This window comes from Primulina huaijiensis, chromosome 14 (genome assembly GCF_012295235.1).
Source record: "Primulina huaijiensis isolate GDHJ02 chromosome 14, ASM1229523v2, whole genome shotgun sequence".
Taxonomy (NCBI): domain Eukaryota; kingdom Viridiplantae; phylum Streptophyta; class Magnoliopsida; order Lamiales; family Gesneriaceae; genus Primulina; species Primulina huaijiensis.
In genome coordinates, this window is record NC_133319.1 from 4,179,900 (window position 1) to 4,198,129 (window position 18,230).

At 34.1% G+C, this 18,230-nt stretch overlaps 3 protein-coding genes, 1 non-coding gene and 1 pseudogene across 6 annotated transcripts; 3 read left to right on the forward strand and 2 right to left on the reverse strand.

Moving 5' to 3' along the window:
- Window positions 1-2,260: 2,260 nt before the first annotated feature.
- Window positions 2,261-5,112, forward strand: LOC140957188 (protein NRT1/ PTR FAMILY 2.6-like). Its single transcript, XM_073414326.1, has 5 exons — window positions 2,261-2,279; window positions 2,939-3,224; window positions 3,950-4,047; window positions 4,088-4,450; window positions 4,563-5,112. The coding sequence occupies exons 1-5, from the start codon at window positions 2,261-2,263 to the stop codon at window positions 4,925-4,927; spliced, it is 1,131 nt and encodes a 376-aa protein (XP_073270427.1). The 3' UTR covers window positions 4,928-5,112.
- On the reverse strand, window positions 4,246-11,471 carry LOC140956864 (uncharacterized). 3 transcript variants are annotated; one of them, XM_073413770.1, is made up of 8 exons: window positions 11,234-11,471; window positions 11,019-11,131; window positions 9,589-9,885; window positions 8,389-9,349; window positions 8,175-8,294; window positions 6,779-6,859; window positions 5,880-5,951; window positions 4,246-4,443 (listed from the first exon to the last, which is right to left on the reverse strand). In XM_073413770.1, the coding sequence occupies exons 2-4, from the start codon at window positions 11,124-11,126 to the stop codon at window positions 9,203-9,205; spliced, it is 552 nt and encodes a 183-aa protein (XP_073269871.1). In that variant the 5' UTR covers window positions 11,127-11,131; window positions 11,234-11,471; the 3' UTR covers window positions 4,246-4,443; window positions 5,880-5,951; window positions 6,779-6,859; window positions 8,175-8,294; window positions 8,389-9,202. The 3 variants fall into 3 exon arrangements, with proteins under 3 accessions (XP_073269871.1, XP_073269870.1, XP_073269872.1); XM_073413769.1 differs by lacking the exon at window positions 4,246-4,443 and having other exon boundaries at window positions 5,496-5,951; XM_073413771.1 differs by lacking the exon at window positions 4,246-4,443 and having other exon boundaries at window positions 5,656-5,951; window positions 9,589-9,840; window positions 11,234-11,467.
- Window positions 6,493-13,043, forward strand: LOC140957189 (NEDD8-specific protease 1-like; annotated as a pseudogene).
- Window positions 13,044-13,774: 731 nt separating this feature from the next.
- Window positions 13,775-13,967, forward strand: LOC140958137 (U2 spliceosomal RNA). The gene has a single exon (XR_012171733.1). It is a non-coding gene; the product is annotated as a U2 spliceosomal RNA (small nuclear RNA).
- Window positions 13,968-14,255: 288 nt separating this feature from the next.
- LOC140957613 (arogenate dehydratase 2-like) lies at window positions 14,256-18,176 on the reverse strand. The gene is made up of 11 exons (XM_073414941.1): window positions 17,834-18,176; window positions 17,677-17,744; window positions 17,282-17,374; window positions 16,599-16,799; window positions 16,442-16,522; window positions 15,882-15,977; window positions 15,694-15,771; window positions 15,447-15,536; window positions 15,285-15,352; window positions 14,688-14,769; window positions 14,256-14,602 (listed from the first exon to the last, which is right to left on the reverse strand). Exons 1-11 carry the CDS (start codon window positions 18,066-18,068, stop codon window positions 14,543-14,545), a joined length of 1,152 nt encoding a protein of 383 aa, XP_073271042.1. The 5' UTR covers window positions 18,069-18,176; the 3' UTR covers window positions 14,256-14,542.
- Window positions 18,177-18,230: the final 54 nt, after the last annotated feature.

Here is an 18,230-nt window from a genome sequence, read left to right on the forward strand (position 1 = left end):
TGTCTTTGACCCCCCGAAGACAACGGTTTTCGATAAAACCGTTGTTAAAAAACATACGACAACGGTTTTTCACAAAAACCGTTGTCGTATGTGTGTTGTTGTATGCAGAATTTCTTGTAGTGATTATTGCATGTAATTTGAGCAGTTTTCTTGTGAATACTATATACGAGAAAATAACCGTTGGATTTGACTGCATTTTGGATATGAGGTTCATAACATATCATAGTGTATTCTGAACTGTGGATATCGGACTTGGACGGAACGTAACACTCGAAAAATGGACAAAACTTCACCTAGAAAAATCTTCGAAAATGCTGTAATACTTGGGTGAGGATTTTCGAAATATATAGTGAATTTGAAAGTGTAATTTTTTTAGAATAGAATTGAGGTATTTATAGGTGGTGGGGTAAAAATTTTACCATGATTCGGTTAATATTTCTTCCATAATTTTGAGATAATTTTTCCATACATATTACCTTACCAAATTTTTGAAAACTTGGTCCCCAAGTATATGCAATTTTCGAAATTTATATTGGTCTGAATGGTTGAATGTAGACTGTTTTCTTGTATATGTTCATGACATATCTAGACTACATTGAATTTATTAGGTTTCTCGTTGAGCAAAAAAATTTTTGCATGTAATATTTTCTTCCAAATTCGATTGATATATTATATTTAAATTTAAAAATTCTTGAATATGTTGTACTAGATTTTTGAATTTAATATATTTATTGAAAATTCAAATACCATGTATTATGTAATTCGAATTTATTATTTTTACAATAATATCATAATTCGAAAATACATTCTTAACATGTCTATATCTAAATAAACAATTATATACCAAAAAATCGTGGTTCTCACATCCTTATGTCTTTATTGGAAGTTTTATCATCGAATTTATCAGGAGTAATTTTTTATCTAACCTTGGTCGATAATTTTTTTAAAAAAAATAATCTACTGTAGTATATTTCAAATACATTTGAGGAGGTCATATTTAAAAAAAAAATGTTTGACTGGATCAAAATTTCTCAATTTATCCAAATTTTTTATTATTAGGTATTTTAATACTATCTTGTTTTGAATAATATTTTGTTCTGAACAAACATCGCTTAAATTCCTTTTGGCTCACGATGTGTTTTTAGCAAATAATTAAAATGAGTTAATGAATTTTATTTAAATCAATTTCATAACTTAATATGATTCAAAAAATTACCCATGGAATGAAATTTTGAATATTTGAATTTGAATAGGATCGTATTTTAGTAAATACATGCATTCATTTACAAAAATATAATATATGAATGTGTTATCATCCAATTTTAAAATTGTATATTTTCCTCACCTCAATCATCACATTGTCCTCTAAATGACGTGAACGATAAGAACGACTGTAATTATTTGAAGCAAACTATGTAGCTTCTACATAATAAAATCATAGAAAAAATTTTGCGATACTCAACTCTCCAATAGCTTCTTGTTTATGAATATGATTATAACAGTAAAATAATTCTAATCTTTGTATAAAAATATCAAACTACAAAGATAAACATAGATCAAGAAACAATTAAGAAAATAGTCATGAACCCAAAACGGACCACATCTGGTGCTTTTCTCCTGTGGCTCGAGAGATACGATCCTCTTCATTAAGTGGGTAAAGAACTCATAAATCTTGTTGCTCAGCCATTCGCAAATAGGCTATCTCGTTTGATTGAGTACACAATCTATTTAGAAGTTATCGATCATATTAGTTATAAAATATTTATAATTATTTTCTCTTCAATTTATTTCCTTAAATTTAATTTAAAATCAAATTCCTTAATATTGTATGACACAAATGTTAAATAATGTGAAGCGTATAAATAGTATAAAGTCAAAACCAAAAACTCATCTTTACACTTATTTTTTTTACTTTTATGCTTTAATGAAATTTTTTTATGTTTAAGTATATAACCCTAAATCTTCATTTAGTCTATACTCATTCAATTATAATTGAAAGGCGAAATATTATCAATTTACCATTGAAAAACTAATAAAAAAATCTCAGTTATAAAACTACTATCAAAAGTAATACAACTCAATAAAGATTTTAAGATCGAACACTTGCAATTTTACCAAAATTTATAGTTGATGGTAGTGTGCAACTCAAATCTTTTTAAATCGCACAAAGCATCATGGTTTGAACACTCTACCCAACAAAATCAATTATTGCACATCAATAATCTATCTCCCAATAATTGATGAGAGTCAAACTCATGACATGGTCTCTGATACTAATTGTACATAGACCGACCGTTTGTCATTTTACCAAAAGTTATAGCTGGTGGTAATGGTGCAACAAAAAATTTTTTAAACGCACAACAGCCTAAGGTCATGGTTCGATTGTTCTATTCAGTTAAGATAATTATTACACCTCAACAAGATCATCTACCACGTGAATACACAAGAATTATATTAATTTATTATTGATATTGTGTTAACATTTAGTAGTATTAATTATAATAAAATTGATTAAGTTACACAATGAAGTAACTGTACTCTATCAAATAAATATTTTAACTTTGAATTGAACATAATTAATATTAAAAAAAAAAGTTTTAGAGCTCAAAACCAATGAACAAATAATAATACTCTCAAACAAATATTTAATTATAAAGGAAAAAATTTATTCTATATTAATTTTTTATCACTTAAATTTTAATTATTTTTAATTTTTTAATTGATAATTTTTTGTTTTTCTCTTATATATATGCAAAAAACCAATCATCAATGATCAATATCAGGAATTAAAAAATATCAAGTACTCTAAAATAAAAATACAATCGATATTTTTATTCATACTTTTACATAGATATAGATATTAGATATAATTGTTGAATTCTTCTAAAAAAAAAGTTGTTTTTTGCATCTTCTAAAAATACAATTAAAAAGATATTAGATATAGGCAGCACAGGCATCATTTATGTTGAAGACAAAGTGAGTTGGGCTTGGGGATTTAGCATTTGTGTCCTCGCAAATGTGTTTGGATTAGCCATGTTCTTGCTTGGAAGGCGGTATTATTATGAGGATAAGTCTGACGGGAGCCCATTCACGAGCCTCGCACGAGTTATTGTAGCAAGTATCAGGAAGAGGAAGACAGTGGCATCTTTTGAAACTAAAGATTATTACTATGGAGATGGACGAGTTGAAAGAATTGGGGGTGAAGCACCTTCCAAAAGGTTCAGGTAAAACGAGATATTTTATTATATATATATATATAATTTTGATATGTTGCATATTTATCGTTTCATATACATGAATGTTAATGAATTGACAATTATTTATTGGATGTGATCAAATATATACAAATTATGAATTTAATAGGTGGATGTACCTCACTTTTTATCAAATTTTAATGAAATTTTCATTAAAAAAAACAAAAAGAAAAAAGAAAAAAGAAAAAACTAGGTCGTTAAGTCAACCATCCATAGTTTTTTTCCACATCATGTCATTTTCAAGTGTCGTCTAGTGGAAAAAATTTTGTTTAGAACTTTCAAAGGCCACATTTTGATTTGGAAAACTTTATCCTCCCTGTTTGTGTTTCGCTATCAGGCACTAAAATCATAAGATTTAGACAAGATTTCAGATTTGAGAATTATTTATAACAAAACATCTTCCCAATAAAAAAAAAAGTCTTTTAATCTCCATATCCATTATCAACTTTCAATATTGATTTGTTCAACGTCCCAATGCTCTCAAAATGGTTATGTATCATAAATTTAGATTCAAAATATTATTTCGTCCAGTTATTGATATATGATATGATAACAGTCAAGATTGTTTTTTGCTATATAACTTCATGATCGATGAAAAAAGAAAAAGCCAAAGGGCAGTAGGGAGTTTTACAATATGATCGATGTACCATAAATTCTCACTTTTAATGAAAATATTTATTCTGTTGACATTCCAGGTTACTGAATCGTGCAGCATTTAAAACCGAAGGAGATCACATACTACCAAACGGAAGTGTTGCAAATCCCTGGAAGATATGCACTGTAATTGGAATTCATGGCAGCCCATTATGGTCAACCAGCATATTTCTTGGCACCCCAATTGGAATTCATAATCAGACTCACCCCATTATGGTCAACCAGCATATTTCTTGGCACCCCAATTGGAATTCATGGCAGCCTTTCGGTTCTGCAGGCTTTAAACATGGACAGAAACTTGTCCCGCCATTTCCAAGTTCCTGCAGGATCCATCATGGTCATGCCTTTGGTCTTCACTGCCGTATGCTTAAGTGTATTTGATCGTTATATTTGCCCTTTGTGGAAGAAGATGCGGGGCAAGAATTTGACCCCACTTCAACAAATCGGTGTCGGACACGTCATTAGTTTCGTCAGCATGGCGGCTTCCGCCCTTGTCGAGTCGAAGAGACGTGATGTCGCCTTACATTCCTACCAGCTACAAGGTCAGTATGGCAAAAGGATTGAGTCGAGATCGTATTATTTGTATATTCTCGAATATGAATTGATTGACAATTTCTTGATTCTTGCTTGAACATTAATGATAAGTTAACACAGGTTCAAACATTGTGCCGCTATCAGTCCTGTGGTTGGTTCCACAGTTAGCAACGGTTGGCATTGGGGAGGCCTTTCATTTTCCAGGACAAGTTGCATTGTACTATCAAGAATTCCCTAATTCCCTCAAAAACATGAGCTCTGCAATGATGGCGATGCTTATTGGGATTTCCTTTTATTTGAGCACTGCCCTAATCGATTTCCTTGGAAGAGTAACACCATGGTTGCCTGACAATATCAATGACGGGAGACTAGACAATGTGTATTGGGTGCTGGTGGTGCTTGGATCAGTGATCAACTTCGGTTATTATCTTGTGTGTTCTTGGTTCCACGAGTATAAAAATATTGAAAAAGAAGATGATATATGAAAGGGTTTGTGTGTGTGTGTGTGTGATAGTTGGGTGAGTAATGAATCCATTGATCAAGGGATGAGTGTTTGTTTATCCGATACCAAATAAGTATCAATATTAAAACCAAAAAGTATCTTATTATCGGTTCCATTGAATCCAATACTTCAATGATTTTTTGACACACTTCACGAAAGCGAAAACCGTATTTTTATTAGTTGAAACCGGAAAATCTTTAATTTTCGATTTAATTTTTTGTAATTTTCAAGCAAGGAGATTCGTGCAATTTCTTTCAATGAGGACTCTCTTCTTCTAAGTTCCATGTAACATTAAAACTATTGAATACACTGAATGAAGCACAATGAGATTAGGAATTTTCAAGCCAACATCAGACAAATTTGAACGATGCTTATAACTTTTTAAAAATTAGAAAATATGGGAAAATATTACGAAACCCCACTTCTGCGACTATTGGCACTTCGATCTTGTGCACAATAATACCCCTTTAGCTCGCAAATTAGAAAATATGAGAAAATATTACGAAAAACAAACGCATTCTTTAAGATAAATAGCAAACAGAGAAAACGTAAAGTAGCTATTTGCGATCTCTGTATTGCAGTAGGAGAACCCCACAACATATGGTGGCCTTAAGGTCCACCATGTTCTAGCTTCTAGCACCAGCTTGGAAGGTGCACTAGAACAGAAAAAAGTAGTTGTAATGTCCATGAACGTAGTAAAAAAGAGCACACATATTGAGCACTAGCCAAGATTACATAGCAACAAGATATTATTGGGCATATATCTTTGAGTTTAATAATGGAATCAAATGTCATTGATAATAATAATTGAACAAAAGAATAAGAAAGATTTATTATTCTAAGGTAGCAAATGTATGTCGTAATTAACTGCCCTACTGTGTCAGTCTATATTAGAATAGTAGTTACTAGTTACAATGAAGAACAAGGGGACAAACCTCGTTGATTATTTAGAGTCAATGCAGATTGTTGCCGAATTTTGGTCCGACCTGATTGTTTTTCTTTTTGACCTGAAAATCCGAAGAAGATGATTCTAAATTATGGATGTTGAGGCCAAGTTACACAATCAATTGCTATTTATTTCATTTTCACCACCTTATTTACTTGTACAAGGAAAACACTCCCGTCAATAAAGAGAAATTCCCTTTACAAATGCCATCCAAACAAGCTAAACTTGAGTGGTACTTCTTGGTTTTGAACAAAAATAAAATAAAAAAATCAAAACTAGCCCAACTAGGCAGTGGCATAAGTAAAGATACAAGTGAATCGAGTACAAAGCACAACTAATTGAATAACTGGGTAGCCAATACAATATCTCATATATTATGATAAAAGTTTCTAGCGACTTTTATTGTAGGAGGAAGGCAGTTTAAGTTTTAACAAAATAATGGGAAAAGGGCAGCCTTGGAAAATAAGCAGTAATGCTATTGTGAACTAAAATAATTATTTTGGGTATTACTATCAAACTTGAGAAAAGCACTGTCAAAATAAGTCATTCTATGATAGTTGTGTTGTTTGAGGAGTGGAGACTTTAGGATAGAAAAGGAAGCCATGCATATTGCCAGTCTGATAGAAAAGGAAGCCATGCATATTAGACGAACAAATATGGAAAACCTTCAAGTTCAGAGAGTAAGAAAGAAAGGGAAACTAAAGATAAAAAAGATATATAACATAAGTGATAAGCTAAAGAAAGAAACCTAACTTCAAATTATGATCTCATATTCTCATATATGACATAAGTTTTTCTATTCCGTTTACATGTACAGAATGCAGCATACATAAAGTAGCACAACATGATATGCAGTTCAAAACTGAGAATATTAACTTCAATGCATACCGGAGACCACGGGCTTGGTTTGGGTACAAGTTTATCGGGAGGTGAATTTTGTACAGCCCCACCCTTCATGGTGAGAATTTCCTGTCAAAAATTCCATTTTTAGTCAATTGATAATGTCCCTCGTGAATGAACAGAAATGCATATCAAAGGAGGATCGAAACAATTTTTTAGGTAACCTAAGTTGAGTACTGACATTGCTCAAGTGTCTCGTGATAATATATTTGATGAGTTAGAAACTAAACTCAATACAAGTGTACTTTGATTATGTTCATATTTTCATATGCCAACCAAAGACCATTGTCAATTGGACTTAAAAATCTAAGGATTCAAAAAACAAATAAATAATGCAAGTAAGTGAAACACATGCTATAAACCAATCAAATAGGCCATAAATATAGAGAAAAATAAGAATGTAGAAGCACAAAAAGTCCCAAAGGCAAAGAGCTCCCCATTAAGAATGCGCAAAATTGCCACTGAATGCATAAGCATGGTAAATAAACAAACACAAACACTTTAGCATCCTATAACCCTCGATCTGGGGTGACTAAGTCTTCCGAAAACTTCACACCCATCTACAAGCATAATTTTGACTACTCATGTTACTGACTTTTGGGGTCTGAAGTTTTGATGACCTATTTAACAACCAGTCAGCTTGATAGAAATGAATCGTGTGTTACATTTGAAACACGATTGTTTTTAATTGTCAATGAATTTTAGCAAATGGATTATCTCAATGATAAAGAAGAAAGTAGAACTTGATAAGTCTGGCCGAGTATATGCAGATGCATGATAGCTTACATCAACTTAGAATGTACTGAAGACCGATAATAGTATGTTGAAAACAGACGACAGTGCATACTCCCTCCAAAGCTCCGTCCAACAAAAGAAGTTTGGGTTTTATTTTTGTTTCACAAAAACATAGTTTGGTCAAAAAGTCAATATAACCTTTTTATTTACTTATTACAGCCCTCGATAAAGTCTGGTGGCAGAGTTAAACATTCAACGATAAGAAGATAAAAAAACTAGAAAGGAAAAAAGGAGCATTATGAACAAGAAAAATATAAACTGTACAATATAAATAAAAACGTGGATTTGTATGGGTGGTAACAGGAGTTGTACTAACGGATCTAAAGTCAAACGAACTAAAATAACACCCAATGACTAAGACGTAACATGGATGTTATTTCTTAAAACGAAAACTGGGTCATGATTAAAAACATTCTCATGGATATGCTAGACAAGATTATGAAGCAGTTTAGCACAATGGTTAATAAAAAATTGCATCTGAAGCATTTTCTCCAGCATAAAGGAAAGAAGTGATAACTTTTTGGAGTCAAAATGCATTTAGTTTATGTACATCAGAAATCTTCGAAAACAAACGATGGCATGAAATTACCTCTCCTGCAGCTTCAATGGCAGCCAACCATTCATCTGAAAATGGGATAATAGTATAATACTTGGTGGAAGAATACATGCATGACTTTTGTCATTATGGCCAACCCAATATTTATTGTTGCTGTGAAAGAGACATGATGCGAACATTTAAAATCAAGATAGTTGTGCAAAGATGACGAACTTAATAAAGAAACGAATTGGCTACTAACGCTTACTTTGTTGCTGATGCAGATTTAGCCGTATCATGGTCAGAGTTAGGATGTAATTCATGAGTAGAATTATTAGTTTCTTGGTGAATTTCAAATGTATTGACATCTGAAAAAGGTTCAAGGCTTGCAGGATCTGTTATTGCATCCACAAAACATGACTGACCATCAGTTCCATCAGAAACACTGCAACATTCGGAGTTTAGGGATAATTCATAAGCAGAAATACTGATGTTTTTGACAGCGTGGAATTGTGTGACATTTGAACCAGCAACAGTTGCAAACACAGTCCCCAATGAATCATCTTCAAGAGACTCATCAGTTCTTTGATTTTTGCAAGCAATTTTTTATATGCAATCCATCATTAGTACGGGATATTTTTTCCTCTTCAGTTCTAACATTTGGCAATTCCAAATGCTCCCAACGATCAATGCAGCATTCATTTAATATATTCATCTCCGGTGGCTGTGCAAGCATATTCCTTGAATCCGAGAAATTCCTCTGCTTTTCTATGTCAAGTCCACATTCCTGCAATGACAAACTAGAAGCTTCCCTATTCATTTGACAATCATCTTCTATCAATGGCACTAGCTCGGTCACCTCATTGTACATAATTTGGGACACCTCATGATAATTGGTTTTAGGAAATGAACTGCAATGGTCAATCTCCGTGGTCCCATTCTCCAGATAAAGAACCTCTGAAATGCTTTCGTGCGTGACATTTGAACCAGCAACATTCGCAAACATACTACCCAATGAATCATCTTCAAGGGACTCATCAGTTCTTTGATTTTGCAAGCAAATTCTTATATGCTATCCATCATTAATACCGGACAAAGGCATCCTCTCCGCAGCTATAAAATATATAAGGGCTTCCTGGTTCCACAGCAAGCTTGTGAACACGACCACGGTGTTTTGATAATCTTCTTGTTTCCACTGAACCATTCTCCAACAACTGGCTGAGCATGACCTGCAGCAAAAATGCATGTTCTAAATAGTAAGGAATCAGCTGAAGGCAGTGGAAGCAGAATTTATTATTACCAGGATCATTAAAAGATGATGCTCACAACAGGTGTAGTGGGCTCAATATTTGACATGAATCTACTATTTATGAATGAAGGCGCTGAAGTTTTTAGGAAATTCTGACATTCATTCATAAGTTTGTACGTTTTATAATTCAAATTCAGACACTCCAAATAACCACATCACCTGGCAATCAGCAAATGGAGTTACAAATTTGCGATCATCGCTGAATGGCATGATTCTGGCCTGGAATATGTTGTCCAAATGGCCAGATGGAAATGAAAATTTCAATTTTCGCTTCGCCCAGTCCCAGAGCATTACTTGACTATCATTGGAACCGGACACAAGTAGCTCACCAATAGAGTTGAACTCAATTGTATTTACACATCCACGATGGCCATTTAGTTTGCCATACAAATCAATCTTCTCGATGAGGGTCTTGTATGAAGAAAGCAAAAAGGCTCTCTTTACATTGTTCATTCTCTGAAGCATAAAAGATATCAAGAATTCAAAATTTAAGATTCTAACAATTGGAAGGCATTTACTCAGTCAGGAAGGTGTTGATTAAAAATGAAAACCGATCAAAAACTGTGAACATATCATGCTGTTATCACAAGACAATACAACAAATGCAACAAAGATATAGAAATTAAAAGATGTCAAACATCTGTCGTAAAGATTAACATGCAGAAAATTATGTCACAATAATGCAATCACACACAGTTGCTTGTGGATCTTCATTAGCCGTTCAAGGCTAACATCTTGATACTATCACATGATTATGTGAAATAAATACACCAAACATTTTCCGATCAGTACTTTTATCCTTCCGTATTAATTTACACCACATCATAGCATACTTAATCTTCCCTTCAAAATAAATGGATTAGGTTGGAATCTATGGTTTTGAAGAGTTTTTAAGATCAAATAGGATTCGAAAATTTATGAGTTTAAATTACATCAGATAAAAATGTTCAAGTGAGCATTTTAGTTCGTTGGGTTTAATCCTTAGAGATATGACTACCTAAAAGTTAAGCCAGCAGGATGAAATAGAGGAAAGCCCTGAGAGAAGTAGTAAAGAGAAACCACATTGGGTTGAAAATAAAATTCAACAGGACTGCTGTACAACACCAGCACCGAATTGGATCTCGTGGCAACAAAAAAGACAGACTTTCCTGATAGAGACTAATTTTACACGCATATAAACAAGGTAATGTATAAGTTTTGTATGTTCAAAAGGTAGGAAAATTGGCTTTTTTCTGGTAGAGAAGGAGCAAGGAATACAATCTCAAGAGCATCAAGAATTCAGAAAATACCCCAATCAGCCTACTCAGTCAATTATAATAAAATACAATATCAGGATTTACAATTATGTGCAACTACTCAAAACCAACATTGAACACTCTGAGGACATTCATTGTCATACAATAAATAAAAACCTATTAACTGATCACAAACCAAATATCAAAAGCCTCATACCTAGATAGAAAGGAAAAAAAAGATAGGAAAAACCAATCATGAAAAGCAGAAAACGGAAGAATTCCAAACAAACACACACGCGGCATTTCATCAAAATTCACAACACCGCAAAACCACTTTAGATTAGAGGGAAGCACCTGAGAGGCCGAGATGCGTCGCCGGAAAACCCTGGGAGGGAATATACTCAACTCTCTTTTAAAGAATTCGGGCAACCCACTTTCGGAATTCTTGTATACTCCCACCATATCACCTGAGATTCAGATAACAGAGCCGATAATAAAAAAATAATAAAAACAAGAACCAAGAACAAAAGAAAACCGAAGAAAGATGTCATCGGGGCCCTATATGTTACCTATTTGCTACACACAGAACAGGACCGGCAGAATTGAAATGAATAGTGAGAAAGGCAAGGGAAATTTGCCCGGAGCACATGGCATTTGTCGAAGAAGCAGAAAGGCATGCCGCCACTGAAGATTCACTGCTCTGTACAAGATGATCCTGATTCTCCGAGTAATTTATTTAGCTGTTTTTTTTTATTTTGAAAAATTGAAACATTGAAATACCGTTTCGAACATGGATGGATGATCTTAAGTGCCAAGTGCCTATGGGTCACCGTAAATATATTAATTAGCTGTGAGAAAAAATACGGAACATTCTGATATCGCACTTATAATATCGTAAAATATTATATATATTGAATTTAATGGTGTATATAAATTTTGATACGGTTTTCAGTATCTATATCGGTCATACATTCAAAAAATTTCGGTACCGAAATACCGAAAAAAATTCATATATTTTAAATTTTATAATTATAATTATAATATAATGTCGTCAATTTTTCGGTATCGATATAACATTCAAAAAAAATTTTATGATATTCAAAAAAATGGTATTTCGATGTAAATAACACCAATTTTTTAAATTTAGGTTAGACGGTATTATGCTAATACCGTACCGAATTTTTTTTGGCAAGAACGGTATAAAATTTATGTTATTAATTATACCAACATGTCGGTATGCCGAAATTTTTCGATTTTCATTTTTTTGTACGGTATACTATATCTTTGGAAAATCCGATATACCGTATCGAACAAAACTTACTTCTAATTGGTACACAAATCTTAAATTATTTTAACTATAGTATCTCACCCGTACAATATACGAAATCTTATTTTATTTAATTAATTATTAAAATTAGTAGAGTATGAGCATTCAAGTAATCACCTAATTATTGATATTATTATAAAAATTATTATATAAAAAAATATTAATATTATTTGAGATAACACTTGGACTGCTGCACTGCATTCTATGTATTGTTCAATAGAACTGATAAATAATTAAAAAAGGAAAAAAAATAAAAAAAATTATATATTCTATTCATTTGATTTAACGAAATTCATCTGTTAAGGCTGCGTTCGGTGGAATGCTGTTTCAGTCGTGGCATGTTCAAGCCTAAAGAATAAGGACTCTAGTTATTTCATGGTTAGGACTCTAGTTTACTTAATTCTCTAAGACTGTATGTTCTAGAAGCATGCTTCTGTCTCCTTTCGATGAATGTCCTTACTTTCTCAATGACCGCATCATTGAATTCTATTTCAGCTATCTCACAAGTCACATCCTGTTACCCATTTGAAGATGTCCTTCTTGTTCCGCCTTCTATCACTTTCTGGATAAAAGAATGGCCAGACATTGCAAGCCTCAAAGATTTTCTAGAACCCCTTTATTTTTCTCGAAAGAAGCTGATAATCTTCGCCATCAATGATAATGCTGATGTGACCATTGCTGAAGGTGGAAGTCCTTGGAGCTTGCTTTTATTCGAGAGAAACGAGAACATTTTTGTACATCATGATGATACCAGCGGAGGCATCAACAACATGCACGCCAATATGGTTTTTAGAGCAGTAATCTATTGTATGTCATCTTCTGCTAGGTATGTTGACTGCTCCCATACACCTAAGCAAGCAAATGGTTATGATTGTGCCCTATATGTTACAGCCATTGCAAGAGAAATCTGTCGTTGGTATGGGAGTGATGGACTACCTAAGAATGTGAAGGATTTGTGGTTATCTGCTGTTAAGGAGCAGATTACGCCTTTTCTTGTTTCTAAGATGCGCAATGAAATCTTTGAAATCGTGCGGAGTCTAATGGTTGAGTAGTTGTATTGAAATCTTAGAACTGAGGGCAGACATAAGAATTGAATGCATTGCAGATTTTGTTGATAAAGTATTGTAGTTAACAAGATTAACGCAGCATTGAGGGTTTCAGTTCTCTTTTTTTCTTTTTTTTTTCGTTGAAGGAAACGTTGCAATTTTGAGGTGTGAATGTGGTTACTGACCATGCAAGCTCGATCGAATAGTTAGTTATAAGCAATGTAATTGTATTAGATTTGTATTATTTTTGTCGTACGAAAAGTTCAAATTACCAAAGTGATATAAAAGGTTTCAACAAATGAATTGTGATAATATACAATTTACGATTATGGTATTTGAATTATAAATTTGTTTATTATTTTGGTACTTTAAATTATAAAATGTAGTGTAAGAAAGATTTTGAACTTTGAACTGCTAGACCCTCATTTTGAATTTGATTTGTGCTTGCTCAACTTACTTAAATCATGAGAAGCTCAACTTATATACATTTCGAATCCGTCAACATGTTAAACCCTTTTACGCACGGAAACAGAGCAACGTTACCAATGCTGCCTTTTATTCTAAAAACTTGTCAAATGCGTTGGTGGCGAGCAGCACAAGTTTAGTTTCACTTGGGATTCTCTGTCAAAAATTTAAGCAGCCGTTAGTTCACTCGGAGTTCTCTTACCCCACGTCTTGTGAAGAAATCAAGAACGTCCAAGCTAGTTATTAACGACGTCCTTATGGATTATTCAATGATCCCTTTCTCGGCCTCTTGGCTTAGATCTAATGTTGTATCTTGTTTGTGAGTTTAACATATGAGATGTGAGTGAGCTTACATAAGATTAAACTTATTTACGGAAGGGAAGAGTCCATATCAACAGTAGCCTTCTGCTCAGGCTCTCCTGTGTCGCCCGTGTTCCACTACTGTCATGGGTGATGCGCCCCCACCAAATTCCAGTGCCAAAATGGATTCCATGTCCTCGCATAAAGCATCTACTTTTATTGGTAACTGTTGTAAGAAGTCTACAGGCGTTGTGTTTCGAAATTCTAAATCTTGCTGTTAGAATTTCATATACAGCCATACAGGAACTAGCCTACTTCGATTAAAAAAAAAATGATGCAATCTTTTGATTTCATAAAGGGGCCTATGGTCTCTCATCCCACCAGTCCGCTTCTATGCTGCATCGGTCATGTCAAACATGAAATAACTAAGCATTTCGTTTTTCCAAAAGTAAATAACCGAAGAGGATTATTAGACCTTTAAAATTAATAGCTGTAAACAAGAACAAAAAAGTGTGGTTTCCTGCTCAAGCCAAGAGTAACCTAACCTATCACGATAAAAGGGAAAACAATGTGAAAAAATGGGTTTATTGCAAAATTTGCGCAACTTAAAAATATAAAACTTGCTGATGAACTTCCAATCTATGCTAAGTACTGCTACTGCCTGCTCTGCTGAAGTCTCAGTAGTTAATTCTGTTTGTATGAACCCATTTGGATATTTATGCTTACAAGGTTATGGTTACTCATTGAAAGCTAGTGTCAGCAGGGTAACTCCCAAGCACCCTCAAAAATGTTGCAAACTCCTGCAAAAAGTGTATTCTTGTTACGGCACTCGGAAAAAGAAAATATAATTATTTCATGCAGACCTTACAATAGACCCAACAATACCTTTAGGTGACCAAGGGCATTTTGTGCTTGGTTATCAGCCATGGATGCTTCGAAATCGATGTAGAAAAGATATGGGAAATATCTGTTGAGACATACAAATATTAGGGATATTTGTGCAAAGCATTTGAAAATTTGAAAATGCAAAAGGATGCCGGGAGCTGACTATACCGGTGACTGAAATAGCATTGCCATTTCAACTTATTATCTAAAGATATAACTGTCAAATCATATATATATTTCGATTTACACTAACTTTCCACTTTGCGGATAACTCCTGTGATGCTTAAAACTAATGAAAGTATCGCTCAAGAATCAGCATTTGCCAGGTCACAAGAAAAACATGAGAATCAATCTACTTCTTGAAATAAATTCAGGCAGGGATAACTCCTGTGATGCTTAAAACTAATGAAAGTATCGCTCAAGAATCAGCATTTGCCAGGTCACAAGAAAAACATGAGAATCAATCTACTTCTTGAAATAAATTCGGGCAGGTGCACATGATACAACAATATGATACAGTTAGATATATGCATATAAAATATAACAAAAATCTATAGAGACTTAATCTACAATAATATCCAAAATTTCTGCATTTACTTGGGAAATCCTATTGTATTATCATCAGTTGTCTGCAAAGCTTGCTTCTGCAGCGGACGGCTTTCAATCTACGTCAGCAGAGAAAAAGAAAATTGTAATGGGACCATAGACAATAAATACAAGGATATATCCTTAACAAGAGTCAGTACAAAATATACTCACCTTGGTAAGGTTGATCTCCCTCATAGCAAACACGGCAAGTGCTTTGAAAAGCATACCTGGACCTTCCTCAAGAGAGAAGACTATACTCGTCTGATAAATGATTGATATTTGATAAATGAATTACTAGGTGCACGGAGACTGGGGTGAAAATGTTGGGAAAATTACTCTTCCAAAGAAAATAGAATTAAAATCGAGTAATGAATTTACTTAGCAGCCACCAACAGTTGCACACCTAAGGAACACTAACCTTGAAAGGTTTATCCGTGCCTGGTATAATAGGTTCCCTAGCCAGCATAAGGAATCGAGTGACATTGTCAGAATCATCCTGAAAGTAAAAACAGGACATGTGATAATATATTGAATTTGTAAATAATGTTATGGCTCACGAGAACATATAAAAGTGATTATATAAACCTAAATTAACAATACACGAACCTGTATGTCTTGAGCGAGTACATTCAAACCATAGATCTGAGCAGCAGTCATGCTAGCAACTGCCCCGGCATCCTTGAGTTTATGGAAAGCAACGTACTGAATATTCAAAAAGAGATTATATCTAAGACTAGTAATTAAAACTGAATGAGATGTACAGTTCTTGAATTCAGTCTCGCTGACACCTAAAATAACAGCCCGGAATTCAATAGATTGGCTTCGAATACCTGGATCCTGTGTTTAAAACAAAGATTTTGGACTGGAAAACACTAAAGAAAATACTTTCATTCATTCAGTTGAAAAAATAAATAAATAGTTTGTGTTTATGTGAATACATTGAGACTTATTAGGTGTTTACATTTTTATCTTATGTGTTATCATTTTGATCCGTTAGTATTTCTGCTTATTTTGCCAAAACCAATCTGGTAACATCTGGTTTTCAATGCTATTTCTCTCGCTCTGTAGAAAATCCATGAAAAGCAAATGACTCTAACTGTCTAACATGAGTGTTGGTAGAAGAAATATTGCATATCGTATATTTGATTCTATACAAGTTCCATTACCTTAGCTGCACCGGCAGTATCATCCACAGCTTCTCTCACCAGTCCTAACTTAGTTAACGTGTTCTCACACTGTGCAAGTGCCTGAACGGCAAAGGTTACATTGTGGATTGCATACCTAAAGGGGAAAACAGTAATGGTTTTATTCAGAGTGAGGTACCTGTGGATGGCTAAGAACCCTCTTTAAATCTTCAATTGCGACACCATGATTCGCTAGTAAGCAATGCCTGACTGCAAGTTTCACTTCTCCAACAATATGCAATCTATGTCGAAGAAGAAGGTCATAGTTCCTGTGAATGCTACCACCCAAAGAATTTTCTATCGGCAGTACCGCTCTATCAACGAGCCACCTTTCAACAGCCTATAACATATTGACCCAGATGGGAAAAAAAAAAAAAAGAAACAGTGATGAACCATGTCCCATATATATCTACTCAAGACAATTTTACTAGTAAATTTTCTTTGAAAATGATTATGCGAGTGAAAAGGACTCCCCCCAGTTCAACAGATCAAGTTTCTAACCCTTTTCAACTTTATAAGCAAATTACACCGCTAAATGTATGATCTATGTCAAAAATTTCAAAGGGTGCCCACAAATGATTATTGTATTGCCAAACTAACATATCCCCCCAAAAACCACCCTCACTTTCTATCCGTGGCCACGTGACACTGCGAAAAAATTATGTTTTAGATGGCAGCCTTCCATGAACACCACCAACAACAAATTGAAAAAAATGCCAAAGGGGAACCGCTGAGACAACAGCCATTTGCTGAATAATTCAACTAATACATGAATGATTCACACGCATCATAAAATACACCAAAATGCAACATATTTCTCACCTGAAAAGCAGTGTCAAATTGTTCGCAGGGAACTGCTTCACAATTTGGATATGCCTTCTCAGCTGCAGACTCGCTATATGCACCTCTAACCCCCTGTCACATTAAAATTCATTTCATTTAAAATACATGAAGGGTGGAAAATGAAGGGGACGCATCAATAAAATCAAGATGCAGCTACAAAAACACATCGAACGAGAAAGGATCGATGATGAGCGCGAGGGAACAGTAGTCATATGGCGGTGACACTTAAATTCCTAGAAAAATTGCACAAAAAACAATTAAAATGTTTTCAGCTATGGCAATATACCTCCCTTCCACTACACATTCATATAATTACGTGCTCCAGTGCAGAAGAATTAAAACCGCAATCTTTCCTAACAAACAGAAAGAAAAACCTGATAAGCAACACGGAGACGTGACCCTTCGGTTGCCACATTAGTCAATTGCGCGGACGTGAGAGGCCCTAAAATCCAAGAATTTCACAAATTTCATGAGATAATCCCATCAAGCAAAAAAAATTAAAAACAAAAAAAAAAATCAAACAAGTTATACGCGGAAGCAAGGGAAGAGAATCTTTGGAATTAAATTCAAACGGGTCGTCTTCAATGAGCTTTTGCAGCTCAATTGCTCCGTTTTTCTGATTACTTTCGTCACCGATGCTGCATGCGTGATGGCAGATTCTACGACGCCGTTTAGGGAGACGAACGGAGATAGAAGAAGCCTGACAAGGGTTTCGGTTTTTGAATTGGAGAGGGTTGATAAGGGATCGGGACGCGGTGGCCGCCATCAAACTGAGATTTGAAGGTAACGAAGACGTGATGTGTTGCGATATTTATTTACCCATTTATGCATTAAATTCGAATCAAATTTCAAAGAAGTTTCCAAGTTTACGCACACGGAATAGGGATGGCAATGGGTAGGGTATGAGTCGGATTTTTTACATCCATCC

Coding starts and splice junctions, on each gene's coding strand:
- LOC140957613 (XM_073414941.1), bottom strand. CDS start 18,068: ATGGCGGCCACCGCGTCCCGATCCCTTATCAACCCTCTCCAATTCAAA. Junction 17,375..17,676: donor GTCTCCGTGTTGCTTATCAG/GTTTTTCTTTCT, acceptor TTAATGTGACAG/GGGGTTAGAGGTGCATATAG. Junction 14,770..15,284: donor AATACAATAGGATTTCCCAA/GTAAATGCAGAA, acceptor ATGTCTCAACAG/ATATTTCCCATATCTTTTCT.
- LOC140956864 (XM_073413770.1), bottom strand. CDS start 11,126: ATGGTGGGAGTATACAAGAATTCCGAAAGTGGGTTGCCCGAATTCTTT. Junction 9,886..11,018: donor GACGCATCTCGGCCTCTCAG/GTGCTTCCCTCT, acceptor TTTATGCTTCAG/AGAATGAACAATGTAAAGAG. Junction 9,350..9,588: donor CTCCATTTGCTGATTGCCAG/GTGATGTGGTTA, acceptor TTTTTGCTGCAG/GTCATGCTCAGCCAGTTGTT.
- LOC140957188 (XM_073414326.1), top strand. Junction 3,225..3,949: donor GCACCTTCCAAAAGGTTCAG/GTAAAACGAGAT, acceptor TTGACATTCCAG/GTTACTGAATCGTGCAGCAT. Junction 4,048..4,087: donor ATGCACTGTAATTGGAATTC/ATGGCAGCCCAT, acceptor ATTTCTTGGCAC/CCCAATTGGAATTCATAATC.